Raw genomic sequence first — 17,300 nt, 5'->3', positions numbered from 1 at the left:
GGCAGGGCTAAGGGTAGGGGTAGTGGCTGGGGCTGGGGTTGGGGGGCAGGCCTGTCAGCCTGCCCCCTCATAGTCAGTAGTACAGCACGCTGCTCCACACACACCCTCACACACACACAGAGCACAGAAGACGGAGGAAGCTGAATCAGAAAAGTCGCCCCTTTCACACACACACTCGCATGTGTATATGGATATGTGGCATTCCTAGACACCCTCTCTATCTCTATCTCTCTCTCTCTCTTTTACTTTACCTTTGGTTGTGCTCTCTCCCTCCCTCTTTCCCTCTTCCCTTCTCCTTCTCTAGTTTTCCTTCTGCTCTGCCTGTCGCTGGCAGTTGTCTGAGAGAGTGTGTGTTGAAGAAAACAGAAGAGAAGAGGTGCAGGACGGGCCAGGATGCTGTGCACTCTGCAGATGTACGCGTCTACAGGTTTCCCTCAGGGCTGACTGAAGACAAGACAAAAACCCTCGAGGCACCAGGATCCTAACACACAGCTTGTCTATTTTTTTTGTCTTTGGTTCTCAATCTGTCCATCAGTTGTTCATCTTTGTCCTCCTTTTTGGTGCTTTTCCACGGGTGCTATTTTGGAAGCCACCCAGAAGAGAATATGAGGTCCAGGTTACCTCAAGCCGCTTTGCAGCCCTTTCTTCTAGGACTGTTGCTGTCACTGGTGGACGCCAAAGGAACCTTCTATGGAACAGGCCATGGGAACCCGTTCTATGGAGGAGGCCATGGCAACAGATACAACCTGTACAAGTCTGGAGTCAACTCACACTACACCCCGGGCAAACCCATGGGCCGCCACAAGTAAGTGCACCTCCTGAAACGGTCTCTAGCCTCACCTGTACAGGGAATACTTTGTAATGACTTGGATTGATACAGCATCTCTCCAAGTGCTCAAAGTGATTTACATGGCAATAGGGATTTCCATTGCAAATAGAAATATGGACTTATAGATCTTATCCAAAACAATTTACAATACTACAGGGGAACCCACCTTCAGCTGTATTTTCACTTGAGCAACACATTGCGAATGGGTAATATTAGTATGGTTAGCGTATCGCTTCAATAACACTGTCTGAATTGACTATCATACACTGTCAGCCTCTCTATCATACACTGTCAGCCTTTCTCTACGGTTCACATTTAAAAGCGTCTGTGACTGAGGATAAACATCATGGAGAAACAATGACACGCTGCATTATGGCGACAAAGAGCTCATTATAAGGTTTATGGTACGGTGGAGGGGAGAGCTGAGCTGATGACAGGGGTATCGATCTTCTGAGCTCTGTGTGTGCCAGTGTGTGCGTGTGCGTGCATGCCTTTTTGTGTGTGTATGCGTATATAGAGGGGGGGGGGGGGGGGGGGGGGGTGCTCAATTAGAGGCAGAACTAGGAAGGCTAAACTAGTCCCAGGGCTTGTTGCTTTACGATCCTGTTTTAGTCGGGTAGTAATTATCAATTCAATCAAACCCATATTTTTTGGTCATCAATTGTTTTTATTGATAATGTTTAGACAAGTACACGTGAACAAAGAAACATGCATGGTCTGAGAGTCTTTAGGTGCCTTTTGGCAAACTCCAAGTGTGCTGTCATGTGCCTTTTACTGAGGAGTGGCTTCCGTCTGTCCTCTCTACCATAATGGACAGATTGGTGGACTGCTGCAGAGATGGTTGTCCTTCTGGAAGGTTCTCCCATCTCCACAGTGATACTCTGGTGCTCTGTCAGAGTGACCAACGTCTTCGTGGTCAACTCCCTACCCAAGGCCCTTCTCCCCCGATTGCTCAGTGTGGTCTTCTTCCACTTAAGAATAATGGAGTCCACTGTGTTCTTGGGGACCTTCAATGATGCAGACATTTTTGGTACCCTTCCCCAGATCTGTGCCTCGACACAGACCTGTCTCGGAGCTCTACGGACAATTGCTTCAAGCTCATGGCTTGGTTTTTGCTCTGACATGCATTCTGACACGCAGTCTCATAGCAAAGGGTCTGAATACTTATGTAAATAAGGTATTTCTGTTGTTATTTTTATTTCATTTGCAAAAAAATCTAAAAACCTGTTTTCACTTTGTCATTATGGGTTATTGTGTGTAGATTGATGAGGAAAACAATATATTTAATCAATTTTAGAATAAGGCTGTAACGTAACAAAACGTCAAGGGGTCTGAACATTTTCTGAATGCACTGTAAAGCAGGCAGACAGGCATCGAGGGGTTCAGTTACTGTTAACGTCAGAATGGGCAAAACGAGTGACCTTAAGCGACTGTGAGCTTGGTATGATCGTCGGTGCAGGTTTCAGTATCTCAGAAACGTCCGGACTCTTGGGCTTTTCACGCCGATCAGTGTATACGGTTTACAGAGAATGCTGCGACAAACAAAAAACATCCATTCAGCGGCAGTCCTGTGGGTCGAAAACACCTCGTTGATGAGAGGTCAAAGGAGAATGGCAAGAATCGTGCGAACTAACAGGCAGACCACCAACAGGCATATAACGGCGCAGTACGACAGTGGTGTGCAGAACAGCATCTCGGAATGCATAACTCGTCGGTCCTTGTCACGGATGGGCTACTGCAGCAGACGACCACACCGGGTTCCACTTATATCAGCTAAAAACAACAAGAAGCGGCTCCAGTGGGCACGCCATCACCAACACTGATACATTTTGGAGTGGAAAAACATTGGCGGTTCCTGTTACGTCATGCAGAGTCAGGATTTGGCGTAAGCAACATAAGTCAATGGTGCTGTCTGGTGTCAACAGTATAGGCTGGTGGCAGTGGCGTAGTGGTGTGGGGTATGATTTCCTGGCACACGTTAGGTCCCTTGATACCAATTGAGCGACGTTTCCATGCCCAGAATAATTTACGCTGTTCTGGAGGCAAAGAGGGGTCTGACCAGGTACTAGATGGGTGTAACTAATAAACTGACCACTGATTGTATTTTGGGTACGTTAAAACCTTCCCACTACCAGGCAGGATCTCCTCAATGTCAGGCGTGAGGCTTGTGACAAAATGACAACCCACTGGGCAAACTGTGTCATTTCAAATGTGGATAATTGGGTAATATTTGGTTGAGACATTGATCGATGAGATTACAACATGGGAGACCAAAGGGTAGCTGTAGATAAATCAATTCTCCACTAGGCATTGCTGCCCAGCCTATTGTATTTTTTTCTAATAGTGGATATAAGGCTGAAGATCTGACCTGATCTGTCTTAATTTGTCGGGGCATGGACTCTACAAGGTGTCGAAAGCGTTCCACAGGGATGCTGGCCCATGTTGACTCCATTCCTTCCTACAGTTGTGTCAAGTTGGCTGGATGTCCATTGGGTGGTGGACCAAAGGACACACATGGGAAACTACTGAGTGTTAAAAACCCAGCAGCACTGCAGTTCTTTTCACAAACCGGTTTACGTGGCCCCTACTACCATACCCCGTTCAAAGGATTTTATATCGTATTTTCTTGCCTATTGACCCTGTGAATGGCACAGATACACACACACACATGTCTCAATTGTCTCAAGGCTTTAGAAATCCTTCTTTATTCTGTCTCCTCCCCTTCATCTGCACTGATTGAAGTGGAATTAAGAGGTGACGTCAATAACGGACCATAGCTTTCACCTGGATTCACCTGGTCAGTCTATGTCATGGAAAGAGCAGGTGTCCTTAATGTTTTGTATTTTCAGTGTATTTTATAGGCTTGTCTATGTTGACATTTGGTTACCATGATGACATAATCCTGTGGTTGAAATGTCACCCTCAAAACAGCACATTATGTTGATTCCACGTCACAATACGTTGAACATTACGTTGAAACGAGTTTGTGCCCAGTGGGAAGTGTGTGTGTGACTTAAGTTTGTCAATGAAGACATGACTATGGTCAACTTGACTGGAATTCCAGCCTCAGAGTAATTCAACAGTGCAGTAGATCTACGGCAAGGGGCCAGAATGTGGCTACATTCTTTGTGCTCTAATGCTAGTAACGCTTTTAATATTTTCTTGTCACCACCAAATACTTACTCAAGTGATAACATACAGTAGCTGGATCTGGGGTTTTTTCTCCCTTTTCCTCATTTGATCATAAAACTTAAAAGGATTGTCATTGCAAATCAATTATTACATACAAGAAGAACATAGGAATTGTTAGGAGTGACCCATGCTGAAAGATGAAAGGACTGTGAAGAACATCGCGATGTTCTGCATTGAGAGAAAGAGAGTTCCACATGGCAGGTTGTTGTTTGGCCCTGGGGGTTTTCAGTTCGGTCATTTTCCCCGTTCTGTTGCTTGGCTTCCCCTGAGAGCTGTACCACTCTGGACAGCAGCCCAGCTACCTGCTGCTTTCCTCTACCAGCCCCAGCAGACAGACCTTGACCTGGCCCTACTTAGTCTTTACCCTCCCCCTCCCTCTCCACCCCTCATCACCCTAATTCTCCAGGGAGACAAACCTGACCCGGCCCAACGTAGCCTTTACCCCGTTTTACCCGCCTCACCCTTACTTCTCCTCATCTTAATTCACTCAGAGAGAGGGTCTGATTTAACAGTTTTCATCCCGACCCTCACCTACACTATATACTCACCATACCATTGCTCACTATATCTCACGCACCCAATCTCCCCTTCCTCAGTCACTCTCTCCCCTCAACCTCTCCTTCCCCCATCACTCGATCTCACCCTCAACCTCCCCCTTCCTCCATATCCCTCCGTCTCAACCTCCCCCTTCCTCTCTATCCCTTCATCTCACCCTCAACCTCCCCCTTCATCTCACCCTTAAGCTCCCCCACTACCTCCATCTCACCCTCAACCGCCCCCTTCCTCTCTATCCCTCCATCTCACCCTCAACCTCCCCCTTCATCTCACCCTTAAGCTCCCCCACTACCTCCATCTCACCCTCAACCTCCCCCTTCCTCTCTATCCCTCCATCTCACCCTCAACCTCCCCCTTCATCTCACCCATAAGCTCCCCCACTCCCTCCATCTCACCCTCAACCTCCCCCTTTATCTCACCCTTAAGCTCCCCCAGCCCCTCCATCTCACCCTCATCCTCCTCCTTCCTCCCTATCCCTCCGTCTCACCCTCAACCTCCCCCTCCATCTCACCCTTAAGCTCCCCCACTCTCTCCATCTCCCCCTCCCCCTTCCTGCATATCCCTCCTTCTCACCCTCAACCTCCCCCTTCATCTCACCCTTAAGTTCTCCATCCCCTCCATCTCACCCTCAAACACGCCCTTCCTCCCTATCCCTCTGTCTCAACCTCCCCCTTCCTCCCATCTCACTCTCATCCTCCCCCTTCATCTCACCCTTAAGCTCCCCCACCCCCTCATCTCACCCTCAACCTCGCCCTTCCTCCATATCCCTCCGTCTCACCCTCAACCTCCCCCTCCATCTCACCCTCAACCTCCCCCTTCCTCCCTATCCCTCCATCTCACACTCAACCTCCCCCTTTATCTCACCCTTAAGCTCCCCCACTACCTCCATCTCACCCTTAACCTCCCCCTTCATCTCAGTTTAATAACAAAAAAACACCAGAACAACAGAACAATCAAATAATGGATACATAACCCGACGCACACCAGGACAGACATGCACAAGCACTTATAATAAACAATCACCGACAAGGACATGAGGGGGAACAGAGGGTTAAATACACAACATGGGATTGGAACCAGATGTGATGGAAGACAAGACAAAACCAAAGGAAAATGAAAAGAGGATCAGCGATGGCTATAAGGTCAGTGACTTCAACCGCCGAACGCCGCCCGAACAAGGAGAGTGACCAACTTGGGCGGAAGTTGTGATAGTACCCCCCCCACCCCCCCCACCTGACGCGCGGCTCCAGCAGGGACAACCCGGGGGGAGAGGCGCAGAGCGATCCGGATGAAGACGGTGGAACTCCTGCAGCATCGATGGGTCCAACACGTCCTCGACCGGAACCCAGCACCTCTCCTCCGGGCCGTACCCCTCCCACTCTACGAGATACGGAAGGCCCCACGCCCGACGCCTCGAATCCAGTATTGAGCGAACGGAGTACGCCGGGGCCCCCAAGATGTCCAGAGGGGGCGGAGGTACCTCCCGCACCTCAGACTCCTGGAGCGGGCCAGCCACCACCGGCCTGAGGAGAGACACATGGAACGAGGGGTTAATACGGTAATTGGGTGGAAGCTGTAACCTATAACAAACCTTGTTCACTCTCCTCAGGACTTTAAATGGCCCCACAAACCACGGACCCAGCTTCCGGCAGGGCAGGCAGAGGGGCAGGTTTCGGGTCGAGAGCCAGACCCGGTGACTCACTGCAGTGGCGATCTGTATTCCAGTCGCCCAGCGCAGGAACCTCGGTCTGACCCTGATGCCAAGGCGCCAGAACCGGCTGGTACCCCAGTACGCACTGGAAGGGAGATAGGTTAGTGGAGGAGCAAGTTCTGTGCCATCTCGGCCCAGGGCACGAACGCCGCCCACTCCCGCAGCCGGTCCTGGCAATAGGACCGCAGAAACCTACCCACATCCTGGTTTACTCTCTCCACCTGCCCATTACTCTCAGGGTGAAACCCTGAAGTAAGACTGATCGAGACCCCCAGACGTTCCATGAACGCCTTCCAGACCCTAGATGTGAACTGGGGACCCCGATCAGACACTATATCCTCAGGCACCCCGTAGTGCCGGAAGACGTGTGTAAACAAGGCCTCCACAGTCTGTAGGGCCATAGGGAGACTGGGCAGAGGGAGGAGATGACAGGACTTAGAGAAACGATCCACAACGACCAGGATCGCGGTAATACCCTGTGAGAGTGGAAGATCAGTCAGAAAATCCACCGACAGGTGCGACCAAGGCCGCTGTGGAACGGGTAAGGGGTGTAGCTTACCTCTGGGTAGGTGCCTCGGAACCTTACACTGGGCGCACACCGAGCAGGAGGAAACATAAACCCTCACGTCCTTAGCCATGGTAGGCCACCAGTACCTCCCGCTCAAACAGCGCACTGTCCGATCGATCCCAGGATGACCCGAGGAGGGTGATGTGTGGGCCCAATAGATCAACCGTTCACGAACAGCAGACAGGACATACAGATGCCCAGCGGGACACTGGACGGGAGCGGGCTTTGCACGTAACGCCTGCTCAATGTCCGTATCCAGCTCCCACACTACCGGCGCCACCAGGCAGGAGGCGGGGAGTATGGGAGTGGGATCCATGGACCGCTCCTCTGTGTCATACAGCCGGGACAATGATTATGCCTTAACGTTCTGGGAGCCTGGTCTGTAGGAAAGGGTAAACACAAAACGGGTGAAAAACATGGCCCACCTTCCCTGGCGAGGGTTCAGTCTCCTCGCTGCCCGGATGTACTCCAGATTGCGGTTGTCAGTCCAGATGAGAAAAGGGTGTCTAGCCCCCTCAAACCAATGTCTCCACGCCTTCAACGCCTTGACGACAGCCAACAGCCAACAGCCTCCGGTCCCCCACATCATAGTTCCGCTCCTGAGAGAGCACAGCTCCTTTCCCAGCCTCGGACGCATCCACCTCCACTTTGAACTTCAAAGAGGGATCCGGATGGGCCAACACGGGAGCCGAGGTAAACAGAGCCCTCAGGTGACTAAAGGCCCTGTCCGCCTCAGCTGACCACTGCAAGCGTACCGGGCCCTCCTTCAGCAGTGAGGTAATGGGAGCCGCTACCTGACCAAAACCCCGGATAAACCTCCGGTAGTAGATGGCAAACCCTAAGAACCGCTGCACCTCATTTACCGTGGTGGGAGTCGGCAAATTACGCACGGCTGAAATGCGGTCACTCTACATCTCCACCCCTGAGGTGGAAATGCGATACCCTAGGAAGGAGACGGACTGTTGGAAGAACAGGCACTTCTCAGCCTTGACGTACAGGTCATGCTCCAACAGGCGACCAAGCACCCTGCGCACCAGGGACACATGCTCGGCGCATGTAGCACCACACCCTGCCCGTACAGGTCCCTGAAAATCTTGTCTACAAAGGCTTGGAAGACCGATGGCGCATTCATCAACCCGTACGGTATGACGAGGTACTCATAGTGCCCTGAGGTGGTACTGAAAGCCATCTTCCACTCGTCTCCCTCCCGGATACGCACCAGGTTGGTAGCGCTCCTGAGATCTAGTTTGGTGAAGAAGCGCACCCCGTGCATTGACACAATCACTGTGGCTATGAGCGGTAGCAGGTAACTATACCTCACAGTGATCTGATTCAGACCCCGATAGTCAATACACGGGTGCAGACCTCCCTCCTTCTTCTTAACAAAAAATAAACTCGAGGAGGCGGGTGAAGTGGAGGACCGAATGTACCCCTGACGCAGGGATTCGGTTTCCATAGCCTCCGTCTCCGCCTGTGAGAGGGGATACACGTGAATCCTGGGAAGTGCAGCGTCTACCATATTCAGGGGGAATGCGCACGGTGGAGACCTGGTCTGGACTCTGCAATGTAGTAGCACCAACGGAAACCCCTAAACACCTACCTGAGCACTCTCGCAGTTTGTGAGTGTTTTCGGTGACAAGCCAAATTTCTTCAGCCTTCTAAGGTTGAAGAGGCGCTGGTGCGCCTTCTTCACCACGCTGTCTGTGTGGGTGGACCATTTCAGTTTGTCCGTGATGTGTACGCCAAGGAACTTAAAACTTTCCACCATCTCCACTACTGTCCCGTCGATGTGGATAAGGGGGTGCTCCCTCTGCTGTTTCCTATAGTCCACGATCATCTCCTTTGTTTTGTTGACATTGAGTGTGAGGTTATTTTCCTGACACCACACTCAGAGGGCCCTCACCTCCTCCCTGTAGGCCGTCTCGTCGTTCTTTGGTAATCAAGCGTACCATTGTAGTGTCGTCTGCAAACTTGATGATTGAGTTGGAGGCGTGCATGGCCACACAGTCATGGGTGAACAGGGAGTACAGGAGAGGGCTGAAAACGCACCCTTGTGGGGCCCCAGTGTTGAGGATCAGCGGGGTGGCCCGTCACCTGGGGGCGGGCCGTCAGAAAGTCCAGGACTCAGTTGCACAGGGAGGGGTCCCTTTGTATCTCTGTTCTTTACTGACCAGATCAGTCACTCAATACAGTCTTCGTTCACAGTCGCTGCTGTCCTTGTTTGTTCCTAAGGCAAGAACTGAGATGGGGAAACAATATTTTTCCCATAATGCCCCTTCATTCTGGAACATGCTTAAAAAAAATTCAGTTAGGAGAGTTAGTGTCCTTGCCTGTTTTTAAGACTCTGATCGACAACACTGTTTGTGACAGCTGCAGTTGTTTCTAATCTTCAGTTATATCTATCTATAACTTGTGACACTTTGTCTTTTGTGTGTATTTTGTATTTTTTGGTAATATTTTATGGACACGCTGCTATTTCCCTGTTTGGCCTTCTTGCCAGGTTGCCCTCGCAAAATAGGTTTTTAACCTCAATGGGTTTTACCTTTTTAAAAACTCCTCAACCTCCCACTTCCTCCACATCCCTCCATCTCACCCTCAACCTCCCACTTCCTCCATATCCCTCCGTCTCACCCTCAACCTCCCCCTTCCTCCATATCCCTCCATCTCACCCTCAACCTCCCACTTCCTCCATATCCCTCCGTCTCACCCTCAACCTCCCACTTCCTCCATATCCCTCCGTCTCACCCTCAACCTCCCACTTCCTCCATATCCCTCCGTCTCACCCTCAACCTCCCACTTCCTCCATATCCCTCTGTCTCAAACTCCCACTTCCTCCATATCCCGTCGTCTCACCCTCAACCTCCATATCCCTCCATCTCAAACTCCCACTTCCTCCATATCCCTCCGTCTCACCCTCAACCTCCATATCCCTCCGTCTCAAACTCCCACTTCCTCCATATCCATCCGTCTCACCCTCAACCTCCCCCTTCCTCCCTATCCCTTTTAACCTACTTCACCTATATACTCACCACACCTCACTATTTCTCACTCACTCTCTCTCCCCTTCCTCAGTCACGCTCTCCGCTCACCCCCCTCCCCCTTCCACCCTATCCATCCATTTCACCCTCAACCTCCCCCTTTCTCCCTATCCCTCCATTCCAACCTCAACCTCCCCCTTCATCTCACCCTTAATCTCCCCCTCCATCTCAACCTTCCCCTTCCTCCCTATCCCTCCATTTCACCCTCAACCACCCCCTTCCTCCCTATCCCTCCATTTCACCCTCTACCTCCCTCTTCATTCCTAGCCCTTGCTCTCACCCTTGCCTTACATCTCCATAGAGATAGTAGGATTTATTGTGAATGGCTTACTACACTGTCATGAGACTGGGCTTACCAACACACTGCCTAGTGCCCATTTATAGTGCCAGATTGTTTGGTTTATTACAGTGGCACTGACACCATTTTGTTTATACACACACACACAGTTCATGGTGGCATAGAAGTATAAAAGGCACGTGAACCCCTGCATCCAATGAGTCTATACAGAGTTGAGCATGGCAATCTTTAATTCTACTATGCCTTTAGCAGCAGTGGAGCCTGACAGAGTTCAAGGTACGCAGACAGAGACATCTATTCTCCAGGTAATAACAGGCCTCCTAACTTACCCAGGTCACACAGGACCCTGGGGATATGTCACAGGCAGACCACCACAGCAGATATATGACTTGTGTTAGCTGTTTCCAGGGCAGTGGAAATATAGGGGGGGGGGGGGGTTCTTCTATCCTTGTGGGGACTTAAAATCCCCTAATGTCCCCACAAAGATAGTAAAACAAGGAAAACCATAACCCCTAAGCTTATGGGACAAAGGCTATAAGCTAAGGGGTTAGGGTTAGGGTTACAATTAGTGTTAGGTTACAATTAGGGTTAGGGTAAAGGGTTAGTGGTTAGGTTTAGGGTTAGGAGTTAGGGATAGGGTTAGGATTATGGTTAGGTATGGTTAGGATTTTGAATGGAAATCAATTTTAGGTCCACACAAGGATAGAACAAAACATGTGTGTATGTGTGTGATTATCTGGAATTTCTAACACATACAAACACAACCAAGAACACAACACACATGTACAAAGCTAGGTAACAAAATATGTAGCCGAATAATCACCACATAGAATTAACAGATCAGAGCATTCTCTGTCAAGTCTTCAGCTGTGGGTTTGTTGGTGTTCTTTTCTTGTTTGCTTTTTTCATTATCGTTGCAATGGAACATGTGATTCAACAGACGTTCAGCCCCATTCATGCAGACTATTTCGTGGTGGGAGGGAATGTGCCCGCTCCTCATTGTTAGTGACAAGGCAGACAATGATCACAATGGCTACAACTCAACTGCATGTGACTTGCACGAACCACAGAGGGCTACAGGGGGGAGTATTGGTGAAAGGTTGTGTTTTTCACTACGACCCTGCTCATTTGGATGTTGTCGGAGTCAAACAGACAGGCCTGGGTGAGATCTTTAAAGATCTCACAAAATAATTTTAGATCCAAGCCACCCCCTGTACTCACTTTGAACTACTCCCCTCTGGGCGCAGATTTTAGGCACCCCTCGGCAGGAAAAACAGAACTAGACATTAATTTGTGCCAGGTGTGATATCCCTCCTAAAAAGCTCAGGCTATTGTTCCTATCAACCCAGTAAGGCCAGCAGGCTAGTCTCTTTTTATTGGTATTTGCAGTTGAAGTCGGAAGTTTACATACACCTCAGACAAATACATTTGAACTCAGTTTTTCACAATTCCTGACATTTAATCCTAGTAAAAATTCCCTGTCGTAGGTCAGTTAGGATCACCACTTTATTTTAAGAATGTGAAATGTCAGAATAATAGTAGAGAGAATTATTTATTTCAGATTTTATTTCTATCATCCCATTCCCAGTGGGTCAGAAGTTTACATACACTCAATTAGTATTTGGTAGCATTGCCTTTAAATTGTTTAACATGGGTCAAACGTTTCGGGTAGCCTTACACAAGCTTCCCACAATAAGTTGGGTGTTTTTTGTCCCATTCCTCCTGACAGAGCTGGTGTAACTGAGTCAGGTTTGTAGGCCTCCTTGCTCGCCTACGCTTTTTCAGTTCTGCCCACAAATTTTCTAAAGGATTGAGGTCAGGGCTTTGTGATGGCCACTCCAATACCTTGACTTTGTTGTCCTTAAGCCATTTTGCAACAACTTTGGAAGTACGCTTGGGGTCATTGTCCATTTGGAAGACCATTTTGCGACCAAGCTTTAACTTCTAGACTGATACCTTGAGATGTTGCTTCAATATATCCACATAATATTCCTCCCTCATGATGCCATCTATTTTGTGAAGTGCACCAGTCCCTCCTGCAGCAAAGCACACACAACATGATGCAGCCACGCCCATGCTTCACGGTTGGGATGGTGTTCTTTTGGCTTGCAAGCCTCCCCCATTTCCTCCAAACATAACGATGGTCATTATGACCAAACAGTTCTATTTTTGTTTCATCAGCAGTGGCTTCTTCCTTCCTGATTGGCCGTTCAGGTTATGTCGATATAGGACTCGTTTTACTGTGGATATATATACTTTTGTAGCTGTTTCCTCCAGCATCTTCATAAGGCGATTTGCTGTTGTTCTGGGACTGATTTGCACTTTCTGCACCAAAGTACTTTCTTCTCCAGGAGACAGAACGCGTCTCCTTCCTGAGTGGTATGACGGCTGCGTGATCCCATGGTGTTCATACTTGCATACTATTGTTTGTACAGATGAACGTGGTACCTTCAGGTGTTTGGAAATTGCTCCCAAGGATGAACCAGACTGTGGAGGACTACAATTGTTTTGCTGAGGTCTTTGCTGATTTCTTTTGATTTTCCCATGATGTCAAGCAAAGAGGCACTGAGTTTGAAGGTAGGCTTTGAAATACATCCACAGGTACACCTCCAATTGACTCAAATGATGTCAATTAGCCTATCAGAAGCTTCTAAAGTCATGACATCATTTTCTGGAATTTTCCAAGCTGTTTTAAGGCATAGTCAACTTAGTGTATGTAAACTTCTGACCCACTGTAATTGTGTTACAGTGAATTATAAGTGAAATAAACTGTCTGTAAACAATTGTTGGAAAAATTACTTGTGTCATCCACAAAGTAGATGTCCTAACCAATTTGCCAAAACTATAGTTTGTTATCAAGAAATTTTTGGAGTGGTTGAAAAATGGGTTTTAATGACTCCAACCTAAGTGTATGTAAACTTCCGACTTCAGCTGTAACTGTTATGAAAGTGGTATTGTCAACTTGTTTTGTATTTAAACACCACTTTAAACATGTACATGACACTGCAACAACATTTCCCCATGGGGATGTCGTGTCTTTGGCATCATTAAAAGTGAAGACTTATTTTATCAAATCAATTCTCTGTAATTATTATTACGTGATTAAACGAATCATTTAAATGTAATTAACAAGGAAGTCGGGGCACCATGGAAAATCTTCAGATTTCAAAGTTATAATTTTCTGAATATAACTCTTCAGATATTTTAATATTTTATCAATTAGTCTTCTATTAATGAATTATTCTTTACCTCATATCAGTCTCCTTCCAAACTTTGTAAATTGTTGGTTATCTGCACGAACCCAGCATTTACTATAAATCATCCATACACCATTTGGCTTAATTAATTATTTACTAACTAACTAAACAATCACAGAAATGCATAAACAAACAGTAGATATGGTTACAGGGAAATGATAGGGAATATTCCCTAGTGGGCTATGCTGATATGACGGCTTGGTGGACAAAGGGAAGTGGGTGTGGACTGAGAAAGAGTGGGAAAGACAAAATGGATTCATTACACAGTCTATCATTAGATACATTGAGATGCTAATCCTTCGCACATGAACGGCCGGTCATTAGAGAATAATTGCAATCAATATATATTTACGCTCATGTGTCGTGATCTTTTCTGTTGGAATCCGGTCTGTCTGCTGGAGAGTTCATCCAAGTCTCTCTCTCTCTCTTTCTGTTTCCCTGAAGATCAAAGTCTTTCGTGGTTAGAATGGATACTTCAGAGTACCATTCAGAAAGGTTCTCATAGAGGAGATGTTTCGGCGGTTGTCGTTATTCACATCCCAGGTTTACATAATTTCTAGCTGCAGACTAGTAATTAGTATCTAAGATTTTCTCTTATTCTGTAGGGATCGATAGTCTCAGAGTTTAACCATTTCCAGCCGTGTAGCCAATGCTCCATGTGGTATGGTTAGAAATTCAATAACTATTCACGATCACAGCTCACGCTGTGGGTTTGCTCAGTCTTGGTTCTCAAACCTGTGCCACCTCAGCTCACCCCGAAGTATGCGTGGTCTGAAGAGTATTTCCTCAGGAGGGGGGTTTATTCGTAACAATAGAAAAGGCGGTTCTATGACGCCTGATCATGTCTGTGCTCACGGGTGCGGGCCAATGACTTAGTTAAAGGGAATACAATTCTCTCACATTAACAAATATCACAGAGTGTAGCTTAAAGGGGCAATCTGCGATTGTTAAATACATTTTGGGACATTTAAATTAATTTTATACAGTGGGGTCCGAAATTATTGGGGGAAATTATATAATTTTATACTAATACAATTGCTCAGAGATAGAGATTTTGTTTAACGAGTAATATTTTTTTTCTCAAAAAGGTAGGGGGTAAAGGTTATTGACACCCCTGTTTTCAATTCCTTTCAGTACCTTACCTTGCAAAGATAACGGCACTGATCCTTTTTCTAAAATGTTTTGTGCGATGAGAACACATTGAGATGAATCATTCCTCCGTACAGAATCCTTCCAGATCCTTGATATCCTTTGTCTGTGCTTATGGACTGTCCTCTTCAATTCAAACCACACATTTTCAACGGGATTCAAGTTGGGAGACTAAAATGGCCATTTCAAACGGTTGATTCTGTGAATTTTGATGTGTGGTAGGAGTTATTGTCTTGCTGAAAGACCCACTTGCGGCAAGGTAGGGCTGACCCCAATTAGTTGACTGGTCAATTATTTGGTCGATAGGCTGTTTTTCTTATTCGAGCAGTGGCAAATATATTTCTATATATTTTACAGGCACATGAGACACCGGTCTTATTTGTGCCGATCTCAGTGAACAAATCCATTGAAGAGGCCCAGACTAATATATTGCGGAGGCTGCAGGAATGGCACGGTCCAAGAAGAAGGGGAGTGTTGCTAAAATGCACATCTCTCTCCAGAATGTGCTCTCTCCCGTCAAACAATTCATTGTTTCATAACTTTATTGTGTGAATTGTTTGCGTTTGATTGTTAGTGTCTATCAATTCCACATTACATACAGTGCCAGTCAAAAGTTTGGACACATCTAGTCATTCCAGGGTTTTTCTTTATTTTTACCATTTTTTTTACATTGTAGAATATTAGTGAAGACATCAAAACTATGAAAAAACACATATGGATTCATATAGTAATCAAAAAAGTTTTAAACAAATCAAAATATATTTTTTATTTGAGATTCTTCAAAGTAGTCACACTTTGCCTTGAAGACAGCTTTGCACAGTTAATTTGTGGAATTTCTTTCCTACTTAATGAGTTTGATCAGTTGTGTTGTGACAAGGTAAGGGTAGTATACATAAGATAGCCCTATTTGGTAAAGTCCATATTATGGCAAGAACAGCTCAAATAAGCAAAGAGAAACGACAGTCCATCACTACTTTAAGACATGGTCAGTCAATCTGGAAAATGTTAACAACTTTGTAAGTTTCTTCAGGTGCAGTCACAAAAACCATCAAGCGCTATGATGAAACTGGCTCTCATGAGGACCGCCACAGGAAAGGAAGACCCAGAGTTACCTCTGCTACAGAGAATTAGTTCATTAGAGTTAAATGCACCTCAGATTGTAGCCCAAATAAATGCTTCACAGAGTTCAAGTAACAGACACCTCTCAACATCAACTACTGAAGGAAACCAATGAGAAGAAGAGACTTGCATTGGGCCAAGAAACATGAGCAATGGATATTAAAAAGGTGGAATCTGTCCTTCGGTCTGATGAGTCCAATTTTGAGATTTTTGGTTCCAACTGCCATGTCTTTGTGAGAGGCAGAGTCAGTGATTGATTATCTCTGCATGTGTGCTTCCCACCGTGAAGCATGAGGACGAGGTGTGATGGTGTAAGGGTGCTTTGCTGGTGACACTGTCTGTGATATATTTACAATTCAAGGCACACTTAACCAGCATGGTTACCACAGCATTCTGCTGTGAAATGCCATCCCATCTGGTTTGCGCTTGGAGGAACCATCATTTCTTTTTCAACAGGACAATGAGCCAACACACCTCCAGACTGTGTAGTGGCTATTTGACCAAGAAGGAGAGTGATGGAGTGCTGCATCAGATGACCTGGCCACCACAATCCCCCGACCTCAACCCAATTGAGATGGTTTGGGATGAGATGGACTGCAGAGCGAAGGAAAAGCAGCTAACAAGTGCTCACCGTATGTAGGAACTCCTTCAAGACTGTTGGAAAAGCATTCCTCATGAAGCTGGTTGAGAGAATGCCAAGAGTGTGCAAAACTGTCATCAAGGCAATAGGTGAATATTTTGAAGAATCTAAAATCTAAAATATACACTACAAGTCAAAAGTTTTAGAACACCTATTCATTCAAGGGGTTTTCTTTATTTTTACTATTTTCTACATTGTAGAATAATAGTGAAGACATCCAAACTATGAAATAACACATATGGAGTCATGTAGTAACCAAATAAACAGATCAAAATATATTTTATATTTGACATTCTTCAAATAGACAGCTTTGCACACTCTTGGCGTTCTCTCAACCAGCTTCATGAGGTCGTCACCTGGAATGCATTTCAATTAACAGTTATGCCTTCTTAAAAGTTAATTTTGTTACACCCTGATATGTTTCACCTGTCTTTGTGCTTGTCTCCACCCCCCTCCAGGTGTCACCCATCTTCTCATTATCCCCTGTATATTTATTCCTGTGTTCTCTATTTGTCTCTTGTCAGTTCGTCTTGTGTTGTCAGGTCTTAGCAGCATGCTTTCCTGTCTTCCCTTTTCTCAAGTCTGTTTTCCTAGTTTTCCCGGGTTCTGAGTATTCTGCCTGCCCTGACCCCGAGCCTGTCTGCCGTCCTGTACCTGTCTGACTCTGACCTGATCACGAACCCCTGACTGTCCTTGACCTGCCCTTTGCCTGCCCCGTGTTTTAAATAAATCATCTGAGAACTGTACTATCCACCTACTTTGTCTGCATCTGGGTCACATCCTGAGTTGTGTTAAATTTGTGGCATTTCTATCCTTCTTAATTAATGCATTTGAGCCAATCAGTTGCGTTGTGACAAGGTGGGGGGGAGTATAGAGAAGACAGCCCTGTTATGTAAAATACCAAGTCCATATGAAGGCAAGAACCACTCAAATAAGCAAAGAGA

General features: G+C 46.7%; 1 protein-coding gene across 3 annotated transcripts in view; it reads left to right on the top strand.

The window, feature by feature from the left end:
• Positions 1–17,300, top strand: part of LOC139559853 (EMILIN-3-like) — a 45,801-nt gene that overhangs the window by 16,575 nt on the left and 11,926 nt on the right. For all 3 annotated transcript variants that reach the window (XM_071376235.1, XM_071376234.1, XM_071376236.1), the window contains exon 2: positions 305–805. In XM_071376235.1, coding sequence (XP_071232336.1) covers positions 606–805 — 200 coding nt within the window. In that variant the 5' untranslated portion in view covers positions 305–605. The remainder of the gene's footprint in view (positions 1–304; positions 806–17,300) is intronic.

Source organism: Salvelinus alpinus, chromosome 30 (genome assembly GCF_045679555.1).
Source record: "Salvelinus alpinus chromosome 30, SLU_Salpinus.1, whole genome shotgun sequence".
Taxonomy (NCBI): Eukaryota; Metazoa; Chordata; class Actinopteri; order Salmoniformes; family Salmonidae; genus Salvelinus; species Salvelinus alpinus.
This window is presented reverse-complemented; position numbering and strand designations above follow the sequence as displayed.